The 27,148-nt window shown below is 38.8% G+C and overlaps 4 protein-coding genes and 1 non-coding gene across 6 annotated transcripts; all 5 read left to right on the forward strand.

The window, feature by feature from the left end:
• Positions 1-8,133: 8,133 nt before the first annotated feature.
• On the forward strand, positions 8,134-12,741 carry LOC147273649 (peptidyl-prolyl cis-trans isomerase). Its single transcript, XM_086257090.1, has 5 exons — positions 8,134-8,695; positions 9,166-9,264; positions 10,357-10,401; positions 11,248-11,385; positions 12,085-12,741. The coding sequence occupies exons 1-5, from the start codon at positions 8,312-8,314 to the stop codon at positions 12,445-12,447; spliced, it is 1,029 nt and encodes a 342-aa protein (XP_086113216.1). The 5' UTR covers positions 8,134-8,311; the 3' UTR covers positions 12,448-12,741.
• Positions 12,742-12,895: 154 nt separating this feature from the next.
• UVH1 (Restriction endonuclease, type II-like superfamily protein) lies at positions 12,896-18,556 on the forward strand. Of its 2 annotated transcripts, none has more exons than XM_086228489.1 (9): positions 12,896-13,814; positions 13,978-14,198; positions 14,285-14,373; positions 14,659-14,817; positions 15,325-16,311; positions 16,883-16,993; positions 17,074-17,334; positions 17,423-17,646; positions 18,064-18,556. In XM_086228489.1, exons 1-9 carry the CDS (start codon positions 12,961-12,963, stop codon positions 18,272-18,274), a joined length of 3,117 nt encoding a protein of 1,038 aa, XP_086084615.1. In that variant the 5' UTR covers positions 12,896-12,960; the 3' UTR covers positions 18,275-18,556. The 2 variants fall into 2 exon arrangements, with proteins under 2 accessions (XP_086084615.1, XP_086084616.1); XM_086228490.1 differs by having other exon boundaries at positions 14,288-14,373.
• An 802-nt stretch (positions 18,557-19,358) lies between these two features.
• LOC147273651 (phospho-2-dehydro-3-deoxyheptonate aldolase 2, chloroplastic-like) lies at positions 19,359-22,901 on the forward strand. Its single transcript, XM_086227486.1, has 5 exons — positions 19,359-19,933; positions 20,680-20,957; positions 21,534-21,810; positions 22,028-22,273; positions 22,382-22,901. Exons 1-5 carry the CDS (start codon positions 19,430-19,432, stop codon positions 22,655-22,657), a joined length of 1,581 nt encoding a protein of 526 aa, XP_086083612.1. The 5' UTR covers positions 19,359-19,429; the 3' UTR covers positions 22,658-22,901.
• A 909-nt stretch (positions 22,902-23,810) lies between these two features.
• TRNAW-CCA (transfer RNA tryptophan (anticodon CCA)) lies at positions 23,811-23,882 on the forward strand. The gene has a single exon. It is a non-coding gene; the product is annotated as a tRNA-Trp (tRNA).
• Positions 23,883-24,040: 158 nt separating this feature from the next.
• Positions 24,041-25,537, forward strand: LOC147273653 (uncharacterized). Its single transcript, XM_086227949.1, has 2 exons — positions 24,041-25,192; positions 25,302-25,537. The coding sequence occupies exon 1, from the start codon at positions 24,238-24,240 to the stop codon at positions 25,165-25,167; it is 930 nt and encodes a 309-aa protein (XP_086084075.1). The 5' UTR covers positions 24,041-24,237; the 3' UTR covers positions 25,168-25,192; positions 25,302-25,537.
• The last annotated feature ends 1,611 nt before the right edge of the window (positions 25,538-27,148 follow it).

Raw genomic sequence — 27,148 nt, forward strand, 5'->3', positions numbered from 1 at the left:
ATTATATTCCTAGGAACCCCAATTGTGGTTTAAGATTGAAGGATTGAGTGGGTTTGAGGAATTAGGCATTTCTTGGTTGAATTTGGAGTTGGGGCAGCCACCTTGGGCAGCAACCTCTATGATTTCGAAACCCCCACTGATATTCCTTAATTTTAGAGTATTTATGATAATTGGTTGATTGGGTTATCGTTATTAGTTATAGTGATTGTGGTTAGGTTGAGTCGGGAAACCTTAGAGGCGTTTGTGGAAGTGTTATTGGTCAATTAGTGTAGATCGTAAACCAATCGCGTATGAACGAAGTCGAGTGGGACGTTAGACTCCACACACACATCCTTCAAAGGTCGTAGAACCGAGACTAATCTATGTTTTTGTTGTTTATTTTGTAGGCGAGATGACCATGGCTCGTGACGATCCGGCGGAGGATCGAAGCTAGGGCTATCTCTGTGAGTGGACTAACTTTTAATTTTTCTGAAATGTTTTATATGTTGATGATTAAATTCTATTACTTGGCTATATTGAGTTTGAATTTAAGCTAAAAGATTTTTGAGTTAAAATTTGGCTTTTAAATTCTTCTTTCCTTAGTTTAAATTGAGATTTATGGTTTTTGTATTCAAAGTTTCATGAATTTATGAATTTAGATATTGTGAGTTGAACGAATGCATACTCAAAGTTTCAAGGATTTATGAATTTGGTTTTGTTAAAGAAAGTTTAAAAGGATACGAAAGGATTGAGTTTTATTTTTATATATTTACGATGGGGTTATGGAAAAAAAATGGTTTTCAAACCACCCACTTCAGTGCCCTTCCAGGTTTTCAGATCAGATAGGTCTTTGGGACCCATTGCGGCACACACATAGGCTTTGGGCCGTGTGTCGTGATGCTTGACCCTTTGGGGGTGGCTCTGCGTGCACGTACGACAGAATTTCCGGCTCTGCGTGCGTATGATAGATTCTCGGCTCTGCGCACGTAAGACAGAAATTATGGCTCTGCATGCCCAAATAAAATAGAAGCGAAAATTAATAAATGTCTGAAAATTTGGAAAATAATTAAAACGCTGTTTTGAGGCCCTAAACGAAGAAATTTGGCCAAAAACTGAATGGGCTTATACAATATGAGTCGTGTAGATCTCGTCGTTTCCCTTGAAATCGATATATTATGCGCCCAATTCTGACACCAAAATATTCTTTCCTGCCTTTTATGTCGCCATATTAACTGTATATGATTTGTTTCTTTATTTTGTGTCTTCTTGCTAATTTTCAGCCGCTTTCTTTTCCTGGTTTTATTTTTCTTAAATTGAACCCTAACTCGTCCTACATCACCAAGATTCATATTTTATTTATTCCCGTCTTTTCGTTTGAGACTATGTCTTTGCAACCAGGAGCCTCTTCCTTTGGTTGGAAACCCATTGGGGTGGCCACATATCTCATGGTGGTCGGTTTCACATTGCCGTAGGCGTCGATCACTTTTGAGTTGGCCACGACATCGAAGTTGATTAGTTGGGGAGACACTTGACTAGATACCTCATTACATTTAGGGTTGTAGCTATCCACGTACTAGAGCGATTGCCTTCTCGACGTTCTCGTATCCAAGTAGATGCCACAAGTACTGTCCCTTTTCATTGGGGTTAGTCTTGCCAATCCATGTTACCTTCCCCATCTTTTTCTTTGCACTGTAAGCCCACTGTTGCACCTGTGTAAATGTGTGTGAAGTAATATATTTTAGAGAATTAGGCTTAGGTCCTTTAGAAAACAGTTTTTTGATGGAGATCAGGGGTATTTTAAAATTTTTAAGAAAATCCTTTTAATTAATAATAATTTATAAGAAAATCTTTTTAATTCATAATAAAATCATTCTCCGATTTGAAGGGTATGTCCCCCTATTTGAAGGATATTTCCCCTCCTAGGGTGTAGAGTGGGCTTTGTAGAGGCTGCATGTTAGGTTTTAACTTCGAGATTTTGGGCAGAGCTCAAAATCTTAGAGTTAAAACCTAATATAAAGCCGTCAAAGAAAAATAAAAGGACTTAATTAAAAACCCTAAATCACTACCGGTCTTAGTTTAGGAAAGACTCATAAAATGGACTGGATTCTAAATCTCCCTATATTTTATTACAAATATAAATTCCTAAATTCCACGATATTTTATTACAAATATAAATTCCTAAATTCATGTGGCAAGGTAAAGTCCACGATAGGATTGAATAATATAAATTCATAAATTCATGTGTATTCAAGGAAAAAATGTATAACATAAAAGATTAAGATGAGAATAAGATGTATTAATCATAAGGGGAAATTTATTTCTTCCAATCCCCCAAAATGGTTGGATTAGTGGGAATAAGTTTTCCCTTGTAAATAATTCATCTTATTCCTTCAAGTTAGAAGACATCTTATATGTTCTTCTTTGAATATATATGAATTTAGGAATTTATATTATCCAATCCTATCGTATGTATCAAATCGTAAGGTTTTTGCTTTTTATGTTTTGGTTTATATGTTATTTATGAGTGGTTTAATTAATGGTTGTGATCCTTCTTTTTTAGTCTTATTGAGAATACGCACTAGTACTGTAATGTATAAAACGTTGGTAATATATTTGCTATAATAGATGAAAAGCAATTAATTAACTTCGGTTTATACGAGTCTAAACTACTGTTTGTCTACATGTCCAGAGAGAGAGAGAGATTATATTGTCTTGGCCATTTGGTCTTGAAAGAAAGCTTTTGCTTTTGGTATTATTGTTGGCAGAATGTTGGTGTTCAAGGGCAGTAATGGTAATTATGGTATCAGAGTTTGAATGAACGTATTGAGCTATGTTATTGGGCTATGTTTTATGCTGTATGTTGACCCAATTCTCCTGGTTTGCTTCTATCAACGGTATCAAACTCTTTCACTTATATTTCTAGTGGTTGCATATGTGTATAGTAGTGTAGTAGAGTGTATTGATTCTAGCTTGTGACGCTTAACCTAGTTTTGTTATGGGTTTCAGAACAAGGGGTTTGCGTGATTATACTTAGAGCTGCCTTATAGATATCATGTTATCTTTTTAAGCGCAAGGTATGCACTGATGTTGCCACTGTGAGAAAAGCTGAGAGCGCCAGCTAGAAGCTGCGAGGAGCATTCCATTGTACACAGCTCAATACCGCCTACTGCCAAATCAGTGAAATATTTCCAGGCTCAATTGGGAATTTGGGGAACAATATTAATTTTATTTTTCTTGTGGGAATTTGGGAGATCAAATTTCATTTTAGATACAAAATCATAACACAAATGTGGTGTCAATTCAATGTTTCTGGTTTCGCTTGTAATGCTTTATGGATGCTCTGGTATCTCATATTTTCATGCATATGAGTCTTACATATGCATCATCATGCAGATGCCTACATATGCATCATCCTCATGCAGATGCATACATATGCATATCCACCTCTTGCAGATATATACATATGCATCCACCTTTTTCAAATAGAATAGAATAGAGTAGTGTATAATTATAATTAGGAATAAATTTAATTTAGACACATAACTATATAAGCTATTTCAACGGGGACCATGAACTTTAAAATATTTCAAATATACACCCGATCTATTATCTAAATTGAAAAATGAATTTCTATCCATTGATTCGTTGAGATCAGTTAAATGATAGCTTGACTTTTGCTAACCGGGATTAATTGGCGATATGGCGCTATCTCAGCAAACATTTCCCGCCAAATGAGTGACACGAGCCCACAATTTAATAATAATAGAGAGAGAGAGTTTGTGAGCCCGTGTCAGGGGTTAGGTGGACTCGTGTCCCTCATTTCCCGCCAAATGAGCGACACAAGTCCACCTAATCCCTGACACGGGTCCACAAACTCATCATCTCTTTCTCGCTCGTTGAACACAAGTGAGATATTTATATTCGAATTTGGGGGAAAACGTGATGTTTTTTGGAGACTAAATGGTCAGGAGAGCGTTCGACGAGCGGGAAAGAGGTGATGAGTGTGTGGGCCCGTGTCAAGTGGACATGTGTTGCTCATTTGGCGGGAAATGTATGCTGAGTTGGTGTCACGTCGCCAATTAATCCCCGTTAGCAAAAGGCAAGCTGACATTTAACTGATCTCTCAATAAATTGATGGACGAAATTTCATTTTTCAATTTACATAATAAATCAGGTGTATATTTAAAATATTTGAAAGTTCGTAGACCCCATTAAAATAACATATATAGTTATGTGTCTAAATTGAATTTATGTCTTATAATTAATAAATTATAATAGCCCTTTTACCAGTTACCACAAGTGAACTAGTAGTTTAGTTGGTAGCGTATAGGATATTGCTACTGGGTAAATGTCTACCTACTGGATAAGCTTAAATCATAATTTCCCAAAACTATTTTAAGAGTAAATCATGCTAGCTAGCTTGCTCAAACTAAGAATAGAAATTTGCTGCTTAATTAATAAGTTGACATTCTCGCCATAGGAACTGTATATTTCAAATAAATGAATTGTAAATTAAAACTTTCAAGAGTAAGATAAAAATAGAAATAGGAGATTCAAAAACGTTAAAACATTTCAAAGCAAAGTCCAACTCACAGCTCTGCCACACTGGATTCCCCTTTAGATCGCCTCGAAACTCATGGTAAGCGATGTCGCCTATATAATCAAATGGTCCTATTAGACTCACTCCTAATATACAAAACGTAAGTGTGTGGCCTAATCGTCTCACCCAACTCATAGATCCCCAAAATACCTTGGCATGCACATGAAGGCGTCCATTATCTGAATAGGGGACGATTATCGATAATTTCGATATTAATCGTATAAGTCTATCTATGTATACCTATATATATATATATATATATATACAGGCTCCTTCTGTTGAGGTATACCTCAACTTATTTATGTTGAGGTATGACCTTGTTGGGGCCCACACGAGTCGTTTTGTATCGATCCGAACCGTTCGCAAGGATGATCTTCATTGATAGATCATCATTGCAAAAAATTAGCCAAATCGGAAATCATTTGCCTATCTATCTAAATCTATCTATATATAGGGGGGTTTTCTCTCTGCATGACACTTGTTTTTTAGTTAAAGAATGAATGCATATATTTTATAGCTTTTTTTTTTTTTTTTTTCACCTTTTGATCTCTTGTCATAGTTTAATACTTTAGGGTATAAATAGAAAATTAAGACCCATGGCCATTTGACTCTCATGATTTTGAGCACATTTTCCTCGGTTAGATTTTAGATTTTAACTCTCAAGTCCAAATGGTGATAAACCCTACAAACAATTGAATAAAAAATTGTGACGTCACGACTTCGAGTGTTATGTATTTTGGGTGAAAAAGTTTTGATATAAAATAAATTAATTTTATAATAATTTGTCATTTTAATTTAAATCAAATTAATTATTTTGGCACGTAATTTAAAACATGCAAGGTTTCCTAAACGTATATGTGTGTGTGCGCAGTGTAAGCAACCAACATTAAATTTGAAATAAGTTGATGCATGAAATGCCTGGAATGTCTAGCCACCTAAGAGTTTAGGTAACTAAGTCACTTACCATCTCAAAATAACTAAGATCGTATTTGAGTATTCTGATGAAGCTTTCGTCATAGTAAGGATCATGGAGACAGTAGAACTTATACTAATACAGACATAGGCATATTTGTGTCAACGGAATAATGTCAATACAAAATAATAATCCTTACAACTTTAAATAATGATCTAATTAAAAAAATGAATGATTTCAATCTTGAGGAATGAAAATAATGAGAGAAAGTGTCGAATGAGAATGTAGATTAGGAAATAGCTAGCATTTTTCTCCATTTACTAATTTCCAAAATAATACACATAACTTATTTATAGACTAAAAAAAAACTATCAGATTATGGATTTACGGTAGATCCAATGTTTTTTTTTTTTTTGCCATGACGGTAAATCCAATGTTTGATTCAGTGAATTTGGGGAAGAGTGCTTATATTCTCACCCTTATGTCTTATTTTCCCATCTACTTTATTTTTACACCTACCATTAAATTAAAAATAAAAAATAAAAAACTCTTCATACTCCCTATTATTCCTATAATACCCTTTAATATACCAACTCAAATACTCATCTAAACACTCTTTCCACCCCCTTAACTATCATTTCACTCACCCATCTTTTTTCATAAATTCTAATTCTACTTTGTCACCAAAACTTAAAATCAATAATACTATTTGGTTGATGCTCATACATTTATGAAAATATATAATTATTCTATACCCTAAACCTTTTATTTATAGTTTTAGATCAAGAATTCATTCTATTTTAATGTTTGTTTTAATTTAGAAATTAAATATTAATCTTAATGATTTAATTTGATATTTAGGAATGAATTATAGAATGGATATAATATTTTTTTTCTTCTATTTAGATGGGTGTTTGAGTTAGGTATATCAAAGAGTATTATAGATTATAAGAATAATGAAATGTGGAAATAATGTTTTTATAATTTTTCAAATTTAATAGTGGATGTGGCTGCTATTTGGTCACCCTCTTTTTTCTTTTTGCACACCCCTTTTGAAAAAAAAAAAAAGCCTAAAAAAAAATACCACTTTAACCCTCCCCTCACCCACACACCCACACACCCCATTCCCATCCCCCCCCCCTCTATTTTTTCTCACGTTCACACCCCCCTCCCCCTGTTTTTTTTTTTTTTTTCTTCTTCTTCTCCAGCCAGCCAGCCCCCTCCCCCTGTTTTTTTTTTTTCTTCTTCTTCTCCAGCCAGCCATCCCCCTCCCCCTGTTTTTTTTTTTTTTTTCTTCTTCTCCAGCCAGCCAGCCCCCTCCCCCTGTTTTTTTTTTTTTTTTCTTCTTCTTCTCCAGCCAGCCAGCCCCCTCCCCCTGTTTTTTTTTTTTTTTTTTTCTTCTTCTTCTCCAGCCAACCACCATTCTCCCTCTCTCTACCATCTCTGCCGACCACCCCAGCCCCGCCCCAGCCCACCCCAACCCAGGGCCGACCACCCCAGCCAGCCCCCTCCCCCTGTTTTTTTTTTTTTTTTTTCTTCTTCTTCTCCAGCCAACCACCATTCTCCCTCTCTCTACCATCTCTGCCGACCACCCCAGCCCCGCCCCAGCCCACCCCAACCCAGGCCCGACCACCCCAGCCAGCCCCCTCCCCCTGTTTTTTTTTTTTTTTTTCTTCTTCTTCTCCAGCCAACCACCATTCTCCCTCTCTCTACCATCTCTGCCGACCACCCCAGCCCCGCCCCAGCCCACCCCAACCCAGGCCCGACCACCCCAGCCCCGCCCCTTCTCACCCCAACCCAGCCCCGACCGGCGTGCCCTTCTCTCTCTCTCTCTCTCTCTCTCTCTCTCTCTCTCTCTCCGAGTAGCTGGTTCGGCGGGCACTTGCCGAACGGGTCCTTGATGTTCGGTGGGTACCTACCGAACAACACTCACATCGTTCGGCGGATGCCTGCCGAACGAGTGTGACATTTTCGGCGGGCCAGTGTCGAACGGATGCGCAGCTGCGCGCGGGAGGAGAGAGAGAGAGGAGGTGCTGCTGCTACAGGGCTGGGGTGCGGGAGGGAATGAGGTGGTCCGGTGAGGGGCTGAGTGGGTGGGTCGGGGCTGGGAGGGGTGGTCGGAGCTGGGTTGGGGTGGGCTGGGGAAGAGAGAGAGGATGGTAGAGAGAGGGAGAATGGTGGTTGGCTGGAGAAGAAGAAGAAAAAAAAAAAAAAGCAGGGGGAGGGGGCTGGCTGGCTGGAGAAGAAGAAGAAAAAAAAAAAAAAAAAAACAGGGGGAGGGGGGTGTGAACGTGAGAAAAAAGAGAGGGATAGAGGGGAGGGTGTGTAATGAAATGAGGGTATTTTGGTAATGGGTTGGGTGTGTGTTGAGAGGTTTTGAATTTGAGGTAAGTGTGTGGGGTGTGTAGGAGAAAAAAAGGGAAAAAGGGTGTGCAAAAAGAAAAAAAGGGGTGTGCAAATAGCAGCCCTCTAAAATAAGATGAGTAAAAAAATAATACAAATGGGTGAAAATATAAGCACTCTTTTGAAAAGTACCTAAGGGAGACTCCTTTGTTCTATTAAGGAGATGAAAAATCTAGATACGTGATCTATTATTTATGACTCTTAATTATCGGATTTTTAAAAAATAAAATGACAAAAATGACAACAACCATTGACTCACGTCGCACCAATTCCCTATTCCGGTGTTCCCCTTCATTTTCCCACGATCAATCTTTGTGAAGGTCAACACCAAAATCTCTAAGCTCAATTCTCTGTCCATAATCCAGAGAAACCCCAAAACCCTCTTCCGCGTCTCACTCTTCTGCTCCAAATCTCAAATGGGTCGGAGGCAAAACGACCCAGAAGCCGCCCATTACTCCTCTCCGGCCCTCTTCTTGCTGGGTTTGGTTTCGTGTGGTCTGGTCTACGCATTCCTCTGTGTGGTGCTCAAACCCAATGAGACCCCTTCGGTTTCTGAGCTTGAGCCCTTGGTATTGGTAGTAGAGAGTGTGGAGGCAGAGAGTGGGGGATGTTGTCGAGGGGTTGAGAATTTGGAGCTCTGGGGGGCTGCTGTGAAGTGGGGTTCGGAGTTTAAGTTCAATTCTTCTGAGGAGTGTTGCAAGGCATGTAAAGGCATGTGTAGTGGCACTGATGGGCCTTGTTTGTGTGATACGTGGGTGTTTTGTGGGAATAAGGAGGCTTGCGGCTCCAAGTTTGGTGAGGTAAGTTGAATCTGGAGACTAGTCTTTATCTGAATTAATTAATCTGTGATGATTTCTTATGTTTATGAGTATGTGTAAATGCACCTTATAGCACATGTCCAGTTTAAACATATTCAGTCTGACCAGAAAAATAATATTAAACATACTCACAAACATATACATTCTAATTCTATCTTGATGGATCACACTGTAAGCTTGAGTTGGATGGCGTTGTATAAACTCACTAAGTCTCTTCTTTTTTGGGCCGGAAGCTTAATAAGTCTAAAACTATGCACTTGATTCCCTTAAGCATTTATGTAGTTGCTCAAAGAGATCTTTCAGAATACTTAACGTAGGACTTGCCATTCTCTGAGCATATTTCCAAAGTTTGCATTTTCCCATCCAATGAGGGTGTATTGTTTTTGGGTTCTTTTCTATGAAATTATTCCATATTTTCAAGCTAACTTCTTTCTGTAACTTTTGTCACTTAGTGCTGGTTGAAGAAACAGAAGGATACCTTGTCCCCTGAGAAGCAGGAAACAGGAGAAACAGTTAGTTGGACTTCTGGTCTCATCTTTGGGAGAGGAGAGGTATGGAAGTTTGGCGAGCATTGTTAGATGCTATACTCTCTCTCTCTCTCTCTCTCTTTCAATATAGTTTTAATTTATTTAATCCTGCACTTCTTGTACAGAAGCATGTAACCATATTAAGTTTCCATTTGTCAGCCAGTAGAATTATGTTACTACGTGGAATATTAATCAGTAAAAATGTTGGAATCAAAGTCCTGTTTCTTGGAAATTTTTCTATTACCTGCAGCTATTGAAAACTTAGTCTTTGCATATAGGAGTTCTGTTCATTGTCATATCTGCCTATCAACATGCACATGGAATACAAACTATACATTTATATATGCCTTTCAACTTTTTTCTTTTGTTTTAATTTCTGTATTTATCATCTTGCGTTCATGTGTTGCTAGATTCTCAGCTGCTGCAACTTTGGTAGTGTTGTTTTCAGTCTGCTTGAAAATTTTATAATGCTGCTCTCTTTGTTTTCCATGACTTATCGTTGCCATTTTTATTATAAAAATGCCAATAAGAAATAAAGCTAGATTTATTTAAACAAAGAGGGTTGCATATGTATAGTATGACTGTATGACTGCTTTAATATTTTTTGTTATATATTTATCCAACATAATTTCAAACTCCTTTCAGCCAAGTGCACTGAACATTTTCCTACTAACACAAATAATAACAATCTACATTTAAACAAAAAACATCTATTAGGTAAGTAGAAACAAAAATTATTGAATGTGGGTTCACAATGTAAGACTGGGCCATAAACCATGGTAACTTGGTAAGCCACTATGTTCTCCAGCACTGCTCTGTGGGACTGTTGGTCTCTTTACCCTGATGTAGACATGAACTGCCATAGGATGAAATCAGGGTGTTATTCCTTCTGAAAAATTGCAGAACAGGTGATTATCATTAGATTGAGAAGAACCGAAGAAGACATGATAGGATATTGTTTTAGTAGTTTTCATTGAAAGGCCTCTCTCATTCCTGCCGTCTTTGACTCATTGTTATTGATTATGTATTGTTCTCTTCTTTATTGTTGGTTTTTCAGAAATTGGTTGTATGATCAACTTTATAAACTATTGATGTATCTATCTTTTCTCTTTTTAGGGCATTGTTGGCTTGGAAACAGAATATGGAACTCTTCATTTAAAAGTAAGTCTTAATGCCCTCAGAATTTTCTTCTTCCTTCCTTTTTTGGGATGCAGTAATATTACACACATCATAAAGAGCTGCATAAACTATTTGCAAAAGGAACATGAATTCTTAGGGCCAGAAGGTGATTTAAAATGCACTAATCAGAGTGCAATCTCTAGAGTTGCTTTTGCGTATATAAATTTATCTTGTATAACACGGTTTTTATTTCTAACTTGGTTCAATAATTCAAGAGAGGTCCTCCAAAACAGGTATTGCTCAAAATTCTAGTATCTTTGTGAAACTTGATTCTGAGTTTTGGCCCTTCAACCTGTTGTTTTTATAATAGTTGATAAACAGCATGATAGAACATTATCCAAGATTGTGTCCATAACAAGACAACAAATCTTTTTGAGAAGTGAACTTTAGAAGTCTTTAAATTAGGTGAAGATGTTGGATGTTTTTCTAAATGTGGAAGTTAAATGATATGAGCTTGTAATCTCTCATGTTTGGATCTGTTAAGACGTGTTGTTTGATAATTGATGGAGGCCCTTTAGAGATACGTCTGTGCCTACCATGCAAAATAATAATGTAGCAATTATATATTTTCATGCAGGATCTGTTGTTTTCATGTGTCTGATGTGTTATGATATGATTTGGTAAGACAAATTTAACTCTCATGAAGGAAATGACATAAATTTTTGTTATTTGGCATGTCAGATAAATATGCAGTTCGCAGAATGTTGATTTTTTTTCCATTATGAAGCAAATATTTTCATTCTCCATTTACATAGGTTTAAATATTTTCTTTGGTTAAAGCCACACACTAACATTTTCTAGTTCTTCAATTAATACTCATTTGTGCAGCTTTTCCCTGACTGCGCCCCTCATTCTGTAGCCTACATTCTTGAGTTGTTGTCATTGCGCCATTGTGCTGGCTGCCAATTTTATCGTGCAGAGAGCCGGGGGCAATCATGGGATGCAGAAGGAAACCACATAAAAAATGTAAGACTTTATTAAATTACTTTACTTTGTCAAACTCAAACGTTGATGATTTTTCATGTAGGGAATCAACATGGAGGGACCTATATTCATTTGCAGTTTCATATCATCTATCCCCTCTCATTTCTAAATATGTGCTTATATGGCAGTTCCATTCTGTAGTTTCATATCAACCATTCCTTCTCATATCTAAATACCTGCTTATTTAATAGAGAAGGCTACCTAAACTTTGCAAATTGAAGATCCAAAAATACAGCCCAGAGAAAAGGAGAAATAAATTTAATTGGAATTTTATTGTACTGTTTGCGTACTCATGAAATTGAAATCATAAATTTCTCCGGATCATTTTGTTGATGTCTTTGTTTATATTTTTCTTTTTCCTTTTCTATCTTTTTCTACAAAATGGAATAAAAAGAAAATTCTTATGGTATGATCTTAGTTCTTTCATAGGAAAAGGATGAAGTGTTGGTTTAAAACTAACGGATTACGAACCAGATGCTAGACTTCATATACCCTTAGCCCTTAGGATGTGTGTTAGACTGAAGGAGTATGACTCGGGAGACATGATAAATTGTAGAAGATTTCTATATCACAGTCTCAATTCGATTCCAACTAATTTGATGATGTTCATATTGACTGTTGAAATCCCATGTTTAGTATATTTGAGTGTTCAACATAACTTTTCTTCTGTGAATTTTGTAGGCTCCTTTCGGCCCTCCTTTTGCACTGGTTCAAGGAACACTGGAAGCCCAAGGAGCCATATTTAAGAAGATTCCAACTGAAGCTTGCCCAACCATAAGACGGGGTTCGGTGGCGTGGATTGGTTCTGGCCCGGAATTTTTTATAAGCCTTGCGAACCATGAAGAGTGGAAAAAAGAATACACCGTCTTCGCTTCTGTTCTTCCAGAAGACATGAACATTGCAGAGAGAATTGCTCGGCTTCCCACCGCAGCTGATGTTTGGAACAATATCAATGTGTCTGTCTTGGAAAAGCCAGTTCCCCTGTTGTTGCGAAGAATCAAGACAAGTCATGGAGATCTCACCACAAATGTAAAATCAGACTAAAAGAATCTATACAATACTGGTACACAGTACACAGTCCTCTCCTGCTTTGCTTTCTTGGAGCTATACCAAACATCACTGGAACTCGACCAAAAAAAACATCACTGGGACTGTAAAAGAGTTTGTTTTTATGTAACAAATTTCTTGTATCTGAGTTGATCTATATGCTCTTCCGGTAGTCTTATGATGTGGTTAGAGAAATGTCCTAGTTGGCTTATAGATTTATTGTACAACGATCTTTCTATAACAGTGTTCACATATTTGTAATGAATTATTATTATTATTATTTTTTTGGTAACATGAATTATTATTTTGATAATAAAAAAAAAAATGATGCTACGGGTAATATTGTCACGTACAGTAATCTTTCAAATAAATTATTAAATCTTTGGTAGTTTGTTAAAAACTCTTCAACAAAGCGCCATGGTCAGTTGGTGACTCCCAAGTTTCAACAGTTGCTGCCGCCAACCTCCCCAACCCTTGTTCACCCTCTAACTCCGCCCTTCGCCGCCGCAAATGGTCCAATTCCACCAACACATAATTTCCGACCTCCTCGAAGACCCACCCAACGGCAGCGGCCTAGTCATTCTCTCCTCCGGCCTCTCCCTCCCCAAACTCATCGCCACCCTCCTCCTCCTCCACACCCCTTCTCAGGGCACCCTCCTCATCCTCTCTCCGCACCCCTCCTTCAAATCCCACCTCCTCCACCACTTCCACCCCAACCCCATCCCCGAAATCACCGCCGACCTCCCCGCCCACCACCGCCTCTCTCTCTACACCTCCTCCAATGTCTTCTTCGTCACCCCTCGCATCCTCATCGTTGACCTTCTCACCAACCGCATACCCACTTCCCAAATCGCCGGTCTCATCTTTCCCGCCGCACATTCGCTCTCCGAAACCTCCACCGAAGCGTTTATTGTTCGGATTTTCCGGTCCCTCAACAAGACCGCGTTTGTTCGCGCGTTTTCGGACAAACCCCACGCCATGGTTTCTGGGTTTGCGAAGGCGGAGCGGATTATGAAGTGTTTGTTCCTCAGGAAGATGCATCTGTGGCCGCGGTTCCATGTTGATGTTTCGAACGAGTTGGAGAGGGACGCGCCGGAGGTGGTGGATATAAGGGTGCCCATGACCAAACTCATGGCGGGCATTCAGAAGGCGATACTTGAGGTCATGGATGCTTGCTTGAAGGAGATGAGGAAGACCAACAAGGTTGATGTGGAGGATTTGACTGTTGAGAATGGTTTGTTTAAGTCGTTTGATGAGATTGTGAGGAGGCAATTGGACCCCATTTGGCATACCTTGGGGAAGAAGACAAAGCAGCTTGTGTCTGACTTGAAGACCCTCAGGAAGCTCTTGGATTACCTTGTTAGGTACTTGCTCATCTTGGTTTTGCTCTTTCTGGGTTTGTTTTGCATTTAGTTTGTGCTTTAGATTGATAAGAGATAGATATGGTTGAACTTGTATTTGGGAAATGTTGTACATTTTGGGTTAGTAATGGTTTTGATGATTGATTTTGGAATGTTATTTTGGTAGATATGATGCTGTAACTTATTTGAGGTACTTGGATACACTGAGAGTGTCAGAGAGCTTTCGATCAGTCTGGATATTTGCGGAGTCGAGCTATAAGATATTTGAGTATGCGAAGAAAAGGGTTTATCGATTTGTGAGTTCAGAAGGTGGTAAATTGAGTGACCAGAGTAAGAGTTCGAAATCCAAGAAGAGAAAACTGAAGGGGGATGATGATAAGGAACAAGGTGAGGAATTATTACTGTCTTATGTGTTATCTTTTATTATTATTTTTTGAACTTTTTTTAAAATTCTCTTTTATTTGCATATTTAGCAGTTGGTGGCACTTCATCGACCAGTACAGGTAGGGGGGTAGTTTTAGATGAAGTTTTAGAAGAGGCACCAAAGTGGAAGGTCTTACGTGTGAGTGAGTGAGTTCCGATTTCTATGTGGTCAGATTGTTATTTATGAATGCACAACCTGTTGCATCACTTTAGCATCACACCATATGACAAAGTAATTAAGTAAATATTAGTTGTGTTTCAACCATAATTTTTTTTGTTTTTGTTTTTTTGTTTTTTTGTTTTTTTTTTTTTCTGTCAGTTGTCTCATTTGCTTCTATTGTTTCAGTTTGAATGCCTATAGGGATGATAGTGAAGTTCATAAATTAAGGTTTATCTACAATTCTATGCGTTAATTTAATTGCAGGAGGTTCTTGAAGAGATAGAAGAGGAAAGAAATGCTTCATCAAGAGAAGAAATTCTGGTTGAAGGTGATGACAATGATAGTGGGATTGTTCTAGTGGCATGCAAAGATGAACGCTCATGCATGCAGCTTGAAGATTTCATCACGAATGGTCCACAGAAGGTTTCTTACTTTTTGTTGAAGTGTTAGGTTCACTTGTTTCATTTGACATGCATCGTACATTCACTTTTTCAAAGAAATGAAAAATGGAAAACTAGCATGTGTGATGTTCGCAGTCAATTCTTCTAATTCAGTGAGATGTTTGCTTTTTTATCATGCTTACTTCTTTAACTTATTGAATTCTGGATGAAAAATGGGGGCAAATATATAGAGAATCAAGGGACAGGATATGCTCGTGCTAGTTTTAAGGAAATTATAATTTGCATGCTAGAGATTTTAATGTGAAAGTAATTGCAGTTGTGATTAGATTTGCAATTATTGTTTGTGTAAGGGGATTGCTCATCATATAGTTTCATACATTTGTTGAACTCTTTAAGCAATAAAAGAGTGGCTGGGTAGGGAGTTTTATTTTAGTTTTTCATTTTTTAAGTCCAATGGCCTTTTGAATCAATGAGGCCTTAGCTTATATAGAAGCTTATCAACCAATTAATGGTGTATTTTCTTGTGAAGGTCATGCGGGAAGAATGGGAAAACTACTTGCTGGGCAAGGGAGAGCTGCGTGAGTTGCATACACGTTATAAAAAGAAACCAAAGAATCCCAAAGGTTTTGGGATTCTTGATGGAGTTGTTCATATAGCACCCCCAAAGAATTCAGAAGCTAGCAGCATAAACAAACAGGAACATGACGCGCTTTTGGCTGCTGCATCTGCAATTAGAAATCGAGCTAAACAAGATGATGCTGTTCGAGATGATCCTCAGCTTCCTGTTTGTGGCAGAGGACGTGGAAAGGGAAAGGGAAAAGTAGTTCCTACAAAATCCCCACATAATGCAGCTGGCAGTGTAAACAAGCAGGAACATGATTTGCTTTTGGATTCAGCATCAGAAATTAGAAATCAAGCTAAAAAAGATGATGCTGGAGAAGACCCTCAACTTCTTATTAGTGGCAAAGGACGCGGAAAGGGAAAAGGAAAAGTAAGGAACAAAAAGGGCCCAGCTAATGTTAAGTTGGGGAAGAAAGACAATAATAATGATAAAAAGGAAGCAGTAGATGATAAAATTGTTATATCTGATTCAGAAAGTGAAGGCCAAACAAATGAAATCAATCAGGTGGTGACAGCTGATTCTAGTGAAGCTACATGCCAGGGTGACCCTGTAGATGAGGGGATTTTGAGGAAGCATACTGGAGAAGCTGGTTGTACTGGACCCATAAATGCTAAACCAATACCTCCAGTGCACTTTTATGCTCTAGAAAGTGGTCAACCTATACTTGACATTCTGAAACCCTCCATAATTATTGTTTACCATCCAGATATGACTTTTGTCAGGGAAATTGAAGTCCATAAAGCTGAGAACCTCTCAAAGAAGTTGAAAGTTTATTTCCTTTTCTATGAAGATTCTTCGGAGGTGCAAAAGTTTGAGGCAAGTATAAGAAGGGAGAATGGAGCATTTGAATCTTTGATTAGGCAGAAGTCTCTGATGATGATACCAGTTGATCAGGTTTGGTTATTTTCCATCATAAAGAATCTTTTTTGCAACTGTTTGTTGCAGATATAATATAAATGGTTTTACAATCTGTTCCTGAACACGGTATTGATATTGTGTAGTACCATAACAATTCGATAATGTGAATTTGCTTCTTTAAACCAATATATAGCTTCTAAAAATGGTTTAGCATTGCCTTGTTCTTAGTGCTTAACATTTAGCCTTCTACATGGACTCTATGAACTACTGGCTTCATTACTATTTCTCCAAATTGGTGTTGAGTACACAAGGAAGAATTTAATTTCATCTTTTCACTACGGGTAGCTCTATATATGATTTTTTCTTGTAGATCATTTGAAATATATACTACTGGATTAAGTATGTGCAGCTTAATGACTCATTGAACATGGTCTGCTGGTGGAACATAATTCAATAATATTCTTGTATCTTTTTCATTTTATGAACTTGAATATAACAGTCTAGCTTCTTTTATTTATACTTTTTTTATTTTATTTTGCATTAGACCCTTCATGGTTAGTAATTATGTTCCTGTATTTGTGCGGGTGTTGCCTGCATTCTACATCAGGATGGGAACTGCCTGGGATTGAATTCTTCACTAGAACCTCAAGCTATCTCATCCCAAAACTCTGTAACCAGAAAGGCGGGGGGAAGAAAGGAGGTTGAGAAAGAAATGCAGGTGCATTATCGTGATTCACGTTATGTTTTGTCTCTTTTAATAGCAGCACCATGTTTGTTCAAGAATTCTCACCTTTTCAGGTCATAGTGGACATGAGGGAGTTCATGAGCAGCCTTCCAAATGTTCTCCACCAGAAAGGCATGCGCATAATACCAGTGACCTTGGAAGTTGGGGATTATATCCTTTCTCCATTAATATGTGTGGAGAGGAAGAGTATCCAAGATCTTTTTATGAGCTTCACATCAGGCCGCCTTTATCACCAAGTGGAAACCATGGTGCGGTACTATAGAATACCTGTTCTCCTGATTGAATTTTCACAGGATAAAAGCTTCTCATTTCAGGTAACCTGAATCATATCTATTGAAACTGGTCAATTGGTAGGCTTCATGGATGCTTAGCTAATTTGTTTTGTTGGATGTTTGGTTGCAGTCTGCAAGTGATATTGGTGATGATGTCACGCCAAATAATATTATATCTAAGCTGTCGTTGCTTGTTCTACATTTCCCTCGTCTGCGAATCATCTGGTCTCGCAGTCTGCATGCTACTGCTGAAATATTTGCTACTCTTAAGGCAAATCAGGATGAACCTGATGAGACCAAAGCAATGAGAGTTGGTGTACCCTCTGAAGATGGAATTGTGGAAGATGATGTGAGGTAAGATGCATGTTTTTTACTGGTTTTGCATGTTGCAGTATTAAGCTGGCATTCCAATCTCTCATGCTCCTGGAGGGCATAGGGAGAATTTACTCTTCTTAGCAGAGCATGTGGTCTACGCAAGGCTTCATTGTACATATTTTCTTAAATAAGTAATCAATGATGCATATTTATGGAGGAAAAAGCTTTTAGTCAGTAGTGGTACATGTTCTGTCTGAAGAAAAAACTTGTATCAGTGGGTTTTACTGACATACTTATATGGGTTTTTGCATGCAAAATTCCTCCCTCTCTATGGACCTGAGCTAAAGCTTGACCACCATGAATGGTGTTTCCGTTTCTTCATTAATGGAGTTGAATTTATTGGTTTGTTCATCCTCATGATGTAAATTTGATGGCATATTGTGTTCTAAATTTCAGGGCTGAAAATTACAATACATCTGCCGTAGAATTCTTGAGACGACTCCCAGGGGTGACGGATTCGAATTACAGGGCCATAATCGATGGGTGTAAGAGCTTGGCAGAACTTGCCCTTATGCCTTTGGAGAGGCTAGCCGAGTTAATGGGTGGTCAGAAAGCTGCTCGGACTCTCAGAGACTTCCTTGACGCCAAGTATCCAACCCTGCTATGAGCTTAGTAGTACCATTCGAATTGTACAGTTAGCTAGGACTTCGAGGTTAGAAGTACTATCTAATATAGTCATTGCTGATTTTTATTGAGGATTTTTTCATTTGAATATTGTTGTTGTGTTGAAGGCTTCTTTGGCCTTTTTTCATGTTGGTTCATCAAGTCATTGTATTTACAGTTAAAATAGATTAGTTTGCCATTCCATTGGCAATTCATTGTATAATTTAGTTGTGTAGGATATTTGGAAACGCAATGTTTTTATTTATTCAAAGTTTCTTTTCTTTTCTGTTTTCTTTTACCTAATCCATTTGTAACTCTCGTGAGTAACCAAATATGATGGGAGAAGTGGTGATGTAGGAGAGATGGGATTGGATCCTAATCCTTTCATAAAAGGGAACTGTTAGTTGCACGTCAAAGCTACTTCAAGCATTCTCCATGCACTCACACAGGAGGACTGGAGGAGTGCACAAAGTTAGTTTTGGGGGTGCATTTACCAGTTTCTACTAACCTTTGTTCCATGCCTTTGAGTAGGTTTAAGTGAAGAAGGTGTTTCCAACTTAGATTTCATTGAATTTTAAATGTTCAATAAAATTTATGTGTCATCAATTCAGATTTTAATGGATTTCAAAGAAATCAAAATGTCTTCAACTCTGATTTTAATGAAATTCAGGTGTTCTTAAAAGTCATGAATTTTATTAAGTGAAGGATTTAAATGAATTTGAATGTATTTTTTACACATAATAAATTTTATGAGAATTTTAGTCAATTTTCTTTAATTTTAATAAATTCTATATATTTTAAAATTTATTAAAATTCATTAAAATCTGAGTTAGAGATATTCTAAATTGAAAAACGTATTAAAATGAAAGTCAAACTTCCTCTTCCACCAAAAAAGGACAAGTCATTCCTTATTTCCTTACTAAAGAAACGGTGTCGTTTGTCCTTGCACTACCTCGTTACAACAAAATCAATGATACAACCATGTCCTTGCACTACCTCGTTACAACCATGTGGATCCCACCTCACATGAGATGCTCCACTGGGCATGCCCCGTACAAGATTTATCCCATTCTTATCCATCTTCTCTTCTACGTCAATCCATTAAATTCCCACCATCACAGTCTGACAGTCACATACGCAGCAGAAGAACTTAACCGATATGGCTCTGACAGCCACAGCCACGGGCTCTGCTAACCTCACCACCCCAAACCCCTTCCTCTCTCGTACCCCCAAAAACCCCCAACTCCTCACCTTCACCAAAAAGCCTTACCCCACCACCATCATCATCCCCTCAGTCTCTTCCTCCTCCTCTTCTTCCACATATTCCTCCCCTGCTGGGCCCAATCTTGGGCCTCCGGACTGGGCCTTGGACTCATGGAAGTCCAAGAAGGCCCATCAGCTGCCGTTGTACCCCGACCCAGATGAGCTCCGAACCGTTTTAACCACCCTCGAGAGCTTCCCACCAATCGTGTTCGCCGGAGAGGCCAGGAGGCTTGAAGGGTGGCTGGGCAAGGCCGCCAAAGGCGAGGCCTTTTTGCTGCAAGGTGGGGACTGCGCCGAGAGCTTCAAAGAGTTCAATGCCAATAACATCAGGGACACCTTCAGGGTCTTCTTGCAGATGGCCATTACTCTCATCTACGGTGCCCAAATGCCGGTCATCAAGGTCCTGGTTTTTTCTAAATTGGTTTTTTGTTCCAGTTATCTGGGGTGTGAGTTGTGGTCTTTTTGGAGCTGTAGATTTTTCTGTGAATGTTGTTCTTTTGTTATGTTTTCTTAGATTATTTTAAGGTAGACTCTTAGCAGGGTGACCACATGATCCTATTTTATATTATTAATTTTTTTTGGACAGAAAGTTTATATTATTAATTAATTATATACATTCTTCAATGGCTATATTGGTCGCTGAAAATATACTGGAAAGAAATGAAACGTTAAATCATGCATGAACACTGGGTTTGTGATGGATTAATGTAGTGGCTGCTGCATGAACTCATCAACTATGATAATTAAATTCATGGCTTTCTTACTAGAATCTTTAAATCAATATTAAAAGTGTCAGTGAAACATAGAAAATGGGTTTTAGGCTTCTTTTCCTGTTCTGCCCTACTGCTGAATTCCGAGGATTTTGATGGCAGCTGTCCTTGCCGATAGATATTGGTACAGTGGCAATTTGGGTTAATAGTGACTTGATCAGGTAGTTCTTGCGTGTGTGGTTGTGTGTGAATGCTCACATGCAGGCCTCCACTTGCTTCAGTATAAGTATCTATTACTTTCCTCAAACCTTTGACATGATGATCCAAACCCTGAATTACTTCTTCACACGTTTAACTTCCTGTGCCAGGGCCCAATGATTGGCATATGAAGCCTCGTTTACAAATAGTCTAATCTGATATTAACTATATATGACAGGTTGGAAGAATGGCAGGTCAGTTTGCAAAGCCTAGGTCTGATCCATTTGAGGTTAGAGATGGTGTGAAACTCCCAAGTTACCGGGGAGACAACATCAATGGTGATGCCTTTGATGAGAAATCTAGAACACCAGACCCACAAAGGTTACTTAGAGCATACCTCCAGTCTGTTGGCACATTGAATCTCCTCAGAGCATTTGCCACTGGTGGGTATGCTGCTATGCAGAGAGTCTCAGATTGGAATCTTGACTTCGTAGAGCATAGTGAGCAAGGAAATAGGTACCCGTTTTAAATGACATCTTGACTTTCATGTGATACTTTCAAATCATAGCTTATGGTTTTCTTCCATTTAGCCTGCACTTCTGGGCATCTTGTATCTCTGAACAACACAGATAGCTACAAGTACAAGCAGGAAATTTCCACTTCCTCAGATGGTTAACATCACCATTTTAGTGGTCTCAGATGTTATCAGTTATGTTCCTCATGTTGTGGAGCATGCTACAGGCTGCCAAGATTTGGCCCTTGTCATTGAATTAAAACTTCTCTAGTGTACTTTTACAAAATTTAATAATCATCGGATAAATCAAATTGGAGTTGCCGAGTTGGATTCCTAGAATGTTCTGTTACGGTTGTTTAATGTGACCCAGATTTTCTGTCATCGTGCCCTAGTGTGAAATTGCTCACTAGTTTTTTAGCCAAGGTTGGCCAAAAGTGATTTTGGTCCGTTTGGATGTGAGTGTGCGGTCATTTTTGGGTACAAACAGAAATATTTTGTGTGAAGTAATACTTCAGTATACGTATGCATTGACAAAGGTTTGTTTCTTGTTTCAATAAATTTTGCCTGGTTGAGGATAGGTACATGGAACTTGCACAGAGAGTAGATGAAGCTATTGGGTTCCTTGGTGCTGCTGGGGTTACTGGTGACAATCCAATAATGAATACTATTGAGTTTTGGATATCTCACGAATGCCTTCATTTAGACTATGAGCAGACCTTGACTAGAGAGGATTCAACAACTGGCCGTTATTATGACTGTTCTGCACACATGCTTTGGGTAGGTGAGAGGACTCGACAATTGGATGGAGCACATGTTGAATTCCTTCGGGGTGTATCCAATCCTCTTGGAATTAAGGTAACTTGGTCTTTACCTCTAGAATTCAAAGAAGCAATAAAACTAGAATTGTTTTATCAAAATATTACTATGGTGATCTTTTTCTATCCTGTTGATTTTGAGCATCTTATTTTAGCAGTAAAAATTTTGTTATTCATTTTTGTAGTTGGTATGGTTTTTAAAGGTTCCAAAATAATTTTCCTTCATTAATCAAGTACTGATGTTTAAACTTGTGCAGGTGAGTGATAAGATGGACCCAAAGGAGCTTGTGAAATTGTGTGAAGTTCTTAACCCTTATAACAAACCTGGTAGACTGACAATAATTACCAGGATGGGAGCAGATAATATGCGGATAAAGCTTCCCCATTTGATCAGAGCTGTGCGTCAGGCTGGGCTTATTGTGACATGGGTCAGTGATCCCATGCATGGGAACACAATCAAGGCTCCATGTGGGCTCAAGACACGGCCATTTGATGCAATCAGGGTAAGTGCTGAATCAATGGAACTAAAAACTCTGAACATCCTATATATTTTATCAGATTGTGAATTGCTTGTCCCTTTTATGACTTGGAGGTGATTTTCTTTGCCTCAGGCTGAATTGAGAGCTTTCTTTGACGTCCATGACCAAGAAGGGAGCTATCCTGGAGGAGTACATCTGGAGATGACTGGGCAGAATGTGACAGAGTGCATTGGAGGGTCAAAGGCTGTGACCTTCAATGACTTGAACTCTCGTTATCACACACATTGTGACCCCAGGCTGAATGCATCACAGTCACTTGAGCTGGCCTTTTTAATAGCAGATAGGTTGAGGAAAGACAGGTTAAAATCTAGCAATGATTTGCAGGTCAATGGTAGTTCTGCAGCGTAAGCTTTTGCAATTTCGTTTTGTTGCCCGTTGGAATTAGGTTTATTTATTTTTCTGAATTCTGAAAAAGATTTTGGGATAATGAAATTTTGTGCACATAAAAGGCCCTTGTTAGGAGGTCAGACTGGTTTTTTACTTTTTCTTTCTGGGTGATGAATCCATAACTAGAGTTAATGAAATATTTTGAGTGATGCCCTCTCATCTCTCTCTATCTAAAAAAAAAAAAAAAATGATGTTCTTTAAAGTATTGTATTATGTTATTGTGTAGATTGTTAGATTGAGCATGACAAATAAATGACCGGATGCAATTGCCACAACCATTTTTGGCAATAATTGATGCATCAAGCAGGATGGTGCTGGTATGTGGCTAACAGAAAAGAGAAATTTGGAACTGAGAATGAACAAAAATGCATATGATAGGATTCTGGCTAGCAGTGATTTCTAGCTGGTAGGAGGTCAGACTGGTTAGTTGACCAAACATATGGATGTTCTCAAAAGTTAAATCTTTGGCAGACCTTTTTCTCATTTTGGAAGAGGATGCAGAGAACAAGAGGCCTACTCATTCTGGAAGAAACTTTGTAACTCATTCTAGTACATGTAAGCATGATAATGCATTTTAAGAGCTTTGTACAGTCCTATTTCTTCAGCTGCTTTTTGTTTTTTGACAAATGTCAGAATGAATTTTTTCAAGACTTCATCACGAATCCAAACCCCGGTTATGGTTCACCATGAAAGTCAGTCAACTCAAAATAATAAAAAGGTGTACATAGCTGCCAATATATCAATCCGAAAAGGGCATGTGGTGTTCATATTTCATTGGCTTAAATCAGCTTCATACTGAAAGATAGTTTTGTAGAAAAAGAAAATTCCTGCACAATGAAATCAACAAAAAAAATCCGAACAGGAGAAACACACCATGGGGGTTCATGGCTAACTGTAGATTTGGAGAGGAAATCTGGATTAGAATTTGTGATATCTTTTTTTTATGCAAAAAGAATGTTTTTTTGTTTCGGTCGAAATACAAAAAAGAATGTGAACGATATAGATGATAGGAGTACAAATTGTACAATATGTAAACGACACAGATTTATAGGAGTAGAATTAATAGACGAGTATTTATTATATTATTCATAAGATGCAGCTTTCTATCAGTATAGGATCCGTGGCGCAATGGTAGCGCGTCTGACTCCAGATCAGAAGGTTGCGTGTTCGATTCACGTCGGGTTCAAATTTTTAGCATTATAATGCAAATGTGAAATGTCTATTCTACCCCTGAATCCAATGCTTTAGGCCCAAGCCCAATTCGAGTTAGAGCCGAAAGCACCACGTCAGAGAGCCGCCCCCGCCGTTCCACCAAAACCACTTTTCATACCGTGGGCTCAGGCCTCAGTGGCGGAGTAGTTGCGGCCTTGAGTTGTGCGCATTGCTCCACCTGCGCACGCTAGCATTACCCACTCTCGCCCCCACCTCTATCTCCCTTATACAATGTCAACGACGACCACCACCACCACCAACACATCCTTCATTCCTCTGCTAACCTACGCCTCCCCACTCCCTATCCTACACCCCCACCACCCCAACCCATGTCCACAACCGCCCAACCCGCTCCCAGGAGGGTCCCACCGCCGTGCTGGGCCGAAGACGAGGCCCAAGCCTTGATCTCAGCCTACAGGGACAGATGGCGCGCTCTTAACCGCACCAATCTCAAAGCCGCCGACTGGGATGACGTGGCGGTCACCGTGGCTCGTCAATGCCCACTCGTCTCGCCGCCCAAGACCGCCGTGCAGTGCCGTCACAAGATGGAGAAGCTCCGAAAACGGTACCGTTCCGAGAAACAACGGGCCTCGACAACACACCCAGGTCGATTTTTCTCTTCCTGGGCTTTGTTTCACCTGATGAATGAGATGGAAAGTGAGTCTGCTTCAGGTTTTGAGTCCGACCCAGATCAGCAAACCCGTAAAGGTGTTGAATTTGGAGGTGGATTTCGAATTAAGGCTGGTTTTCATAGTACAGTTGAGGAAAATTCTAGCTTTTTAGCTGCTTTTGATCAGTATGTTAGTCAAGGAGTTGATACTGCTAGTGGGTTTCCTGTAAAATCTTTGGGTGATAGGAATTTGGTGCCTTTAAATTTTAGGCCCAAGAGTTATGGTAAAAGTAGTGAAAAGCTTAATCCTAAGCTCAACTTGAAGCATGGTTGTAACTATGGAGTTGGTACAAGAAGTGGGTTTGTGAAAGGTTTCGAAGGGTGTTCATCTTTGTTGAGGTCTGTGAAAGAGGTAGATCCCATTGAAGAGATGGTTTCGTCGATTGAATTGTTGGGAGAAGAGTTTGTGAAGATGGAGAAGAGGAAGATGGAGATGGCCAGGGAGATTTTGAACATGCGAATGGAGATGGAGATGAAGCAAAATCAGGTCATAATGGAATCACAGCAACAGTTTGTGGATGCGTGTGTGAATGCATTGTTGGAAAGCAAGAAGAAGAAGAAGATCAAGGTGGTGTCACCTGATTCCTAGATGGATGGAGTTACCACTTCTTTCTGTAAGTTTGCCTTTTCATTTTCTCTAGAGAATGCTAACTTAGATGGTCTCCCTATTTATTTTTTTGTTCTTTTAATTAAAAAAGTTTATTTGTGTGCTGTAAACTGTAGGTAAATGACAAGAACTGTATATTAGGGTGATGTTCCTTGAAGGACTTGAAGGAGAGATTTCTCTGGTCTTGACGAGAAGTGAGATTTGTTGGGTTTAATATTCCTGCTGTTAGTTCTTATTAGTTGGTAAATTTGGTTAATTTCTATTTGACTGATCCAAGGTTTGGAACATGTAAGCTGGTAGATTTATAAGATTATATGACAAGTTTCTAGCAATTAAATGCTCGTGTTTCAATTTGCATCACATATGCGTTTCTGAGATGTGTTATGGGACACTCCACTCTTTTGGTTTTTTCAATTGCATTATATGTAAGGCTTAATTATGTCCATGCTCCTTGAACCTGGTGTGCCACTTTGCTTTCCAAAATTCATTTGACTCACTATGCACTGTGTTTGAAGTTGTCCCATTTCATCAAATCTAGCATCTTTTCCGTTGGCCTCTACAATAAAGGAAGCTTTAGAAAGAGACCAAAACAGGCCAGCTATTTTCTCATTTTCCTGGTGCAACTTTTAGGATTCTTTGCTCTTGGTTTGATATAACTATATCAGGATCCTTTGCTTGAAGACATTTGACATTTTATCAAATAGGCCAATTTCTTTTTAAAGACAAAAAAGGAGACCAAAACAAGTGAAGCCTGCATTTACCCGAAAAAAAAAATTAGAACAGGGGAAGCCTAAAGCCTAAACTGGAAGGACAGAGAAGAGAAATTAATCATGGCTGGTGCCTGAGCTGGAGGAAGAGGTAAGTGCTTTTTCAGAAATTATGCCGCAACAAGTACCTAGCTGATGAGCATTGAATAAGCACAGCTAGCCTACTGTACTTACGTATAATAGTCACATATGACATACCAATTATGAAATTACCATTGCTAGCTAATTTGCTGATATTCTTGGGGCATAGCCAACCTGCAAAGTGGGCAGGAGAATGCCTTCCCAGCCATGTTTCGAAGAATAAAACTTGCCATGTCCCGTGATAGCGGACGTGGCATCCCTCTCAAGAGAGAGATAGAGACAAAAATGAGAGAGAAAGAAAAAGAGGAGAGAGAGAGGGGGAGAAATACAGAGACAAAGATGAGAGGGAGGGATGCCACCTCTCCTATAACCGTGATAGACAAGTCCTTCTTTGTTTCGAAACATGCCGAGTGAAACGTCCTATATATGCTTTACAGGACATGTCCCTGGCTTCATTCCCCACCTCCAACCCTTCCAAGCAGATGCCACACTCTGTCCCATCCTTTGTGACTGCCACTCTCGACATGGCGTCTATGGAGGCCTTTATTGCCTGCAGCGGCCTGCCGCCCCTAGAGTGCGTGCAAATTTGATTGAGCAGCATATCATTCTCACTTTCAGATATCTCACCATCCTAACCATCGATGTGACTGCACATTTGTCTAATTCTCACTTTCGGATATCTCGTCACCCTTGTCGCTGGCGAGTCTGCGAATTTGATTGAGCAACAGATCATCATCATCATCAGACTCACTTGCGGATATCTCACCATTTGATAGAGCAGCAGGGCAGCTGATTACACATTTACACCTAGTCACCTACAAATCGGATGAGTGGCTACAATCAATGACATTTGGAATAAATTTCTGTCTTTTCTATTAAAATATATTGGTACAAGACAAAAAAGTAAAATGAATCATATTGATTTTTTTATTGCTCAGTTACACTATGTCATTGAGTGATGATCACAACCTTGTCATTGAGTGACAGCAACAATCATGTCATTGAGTGATAATAACATCTATAATATACTAACACAATACACAAAGTAAAAAAAAAAAAATTATGTTTACTCTAATTTGTGATTTTTTTAGGTTCAGTTACAAAATGCACCCATC

Source organism: Dryas octopetala, chromosome 9, assembly GCF_963921425.1.
Source record: "Dryas octopetala chromosome 9, drDryOcto1.1, whole genome shotgun sequence".
NCBI classification, from domain to species: domain Eukaryota; kingdom Viridiplantae; phylum Streptophyta; class Magnoliopsida; order Rosales; family Rosaceae; genus Dryas; species Dryas octopetala.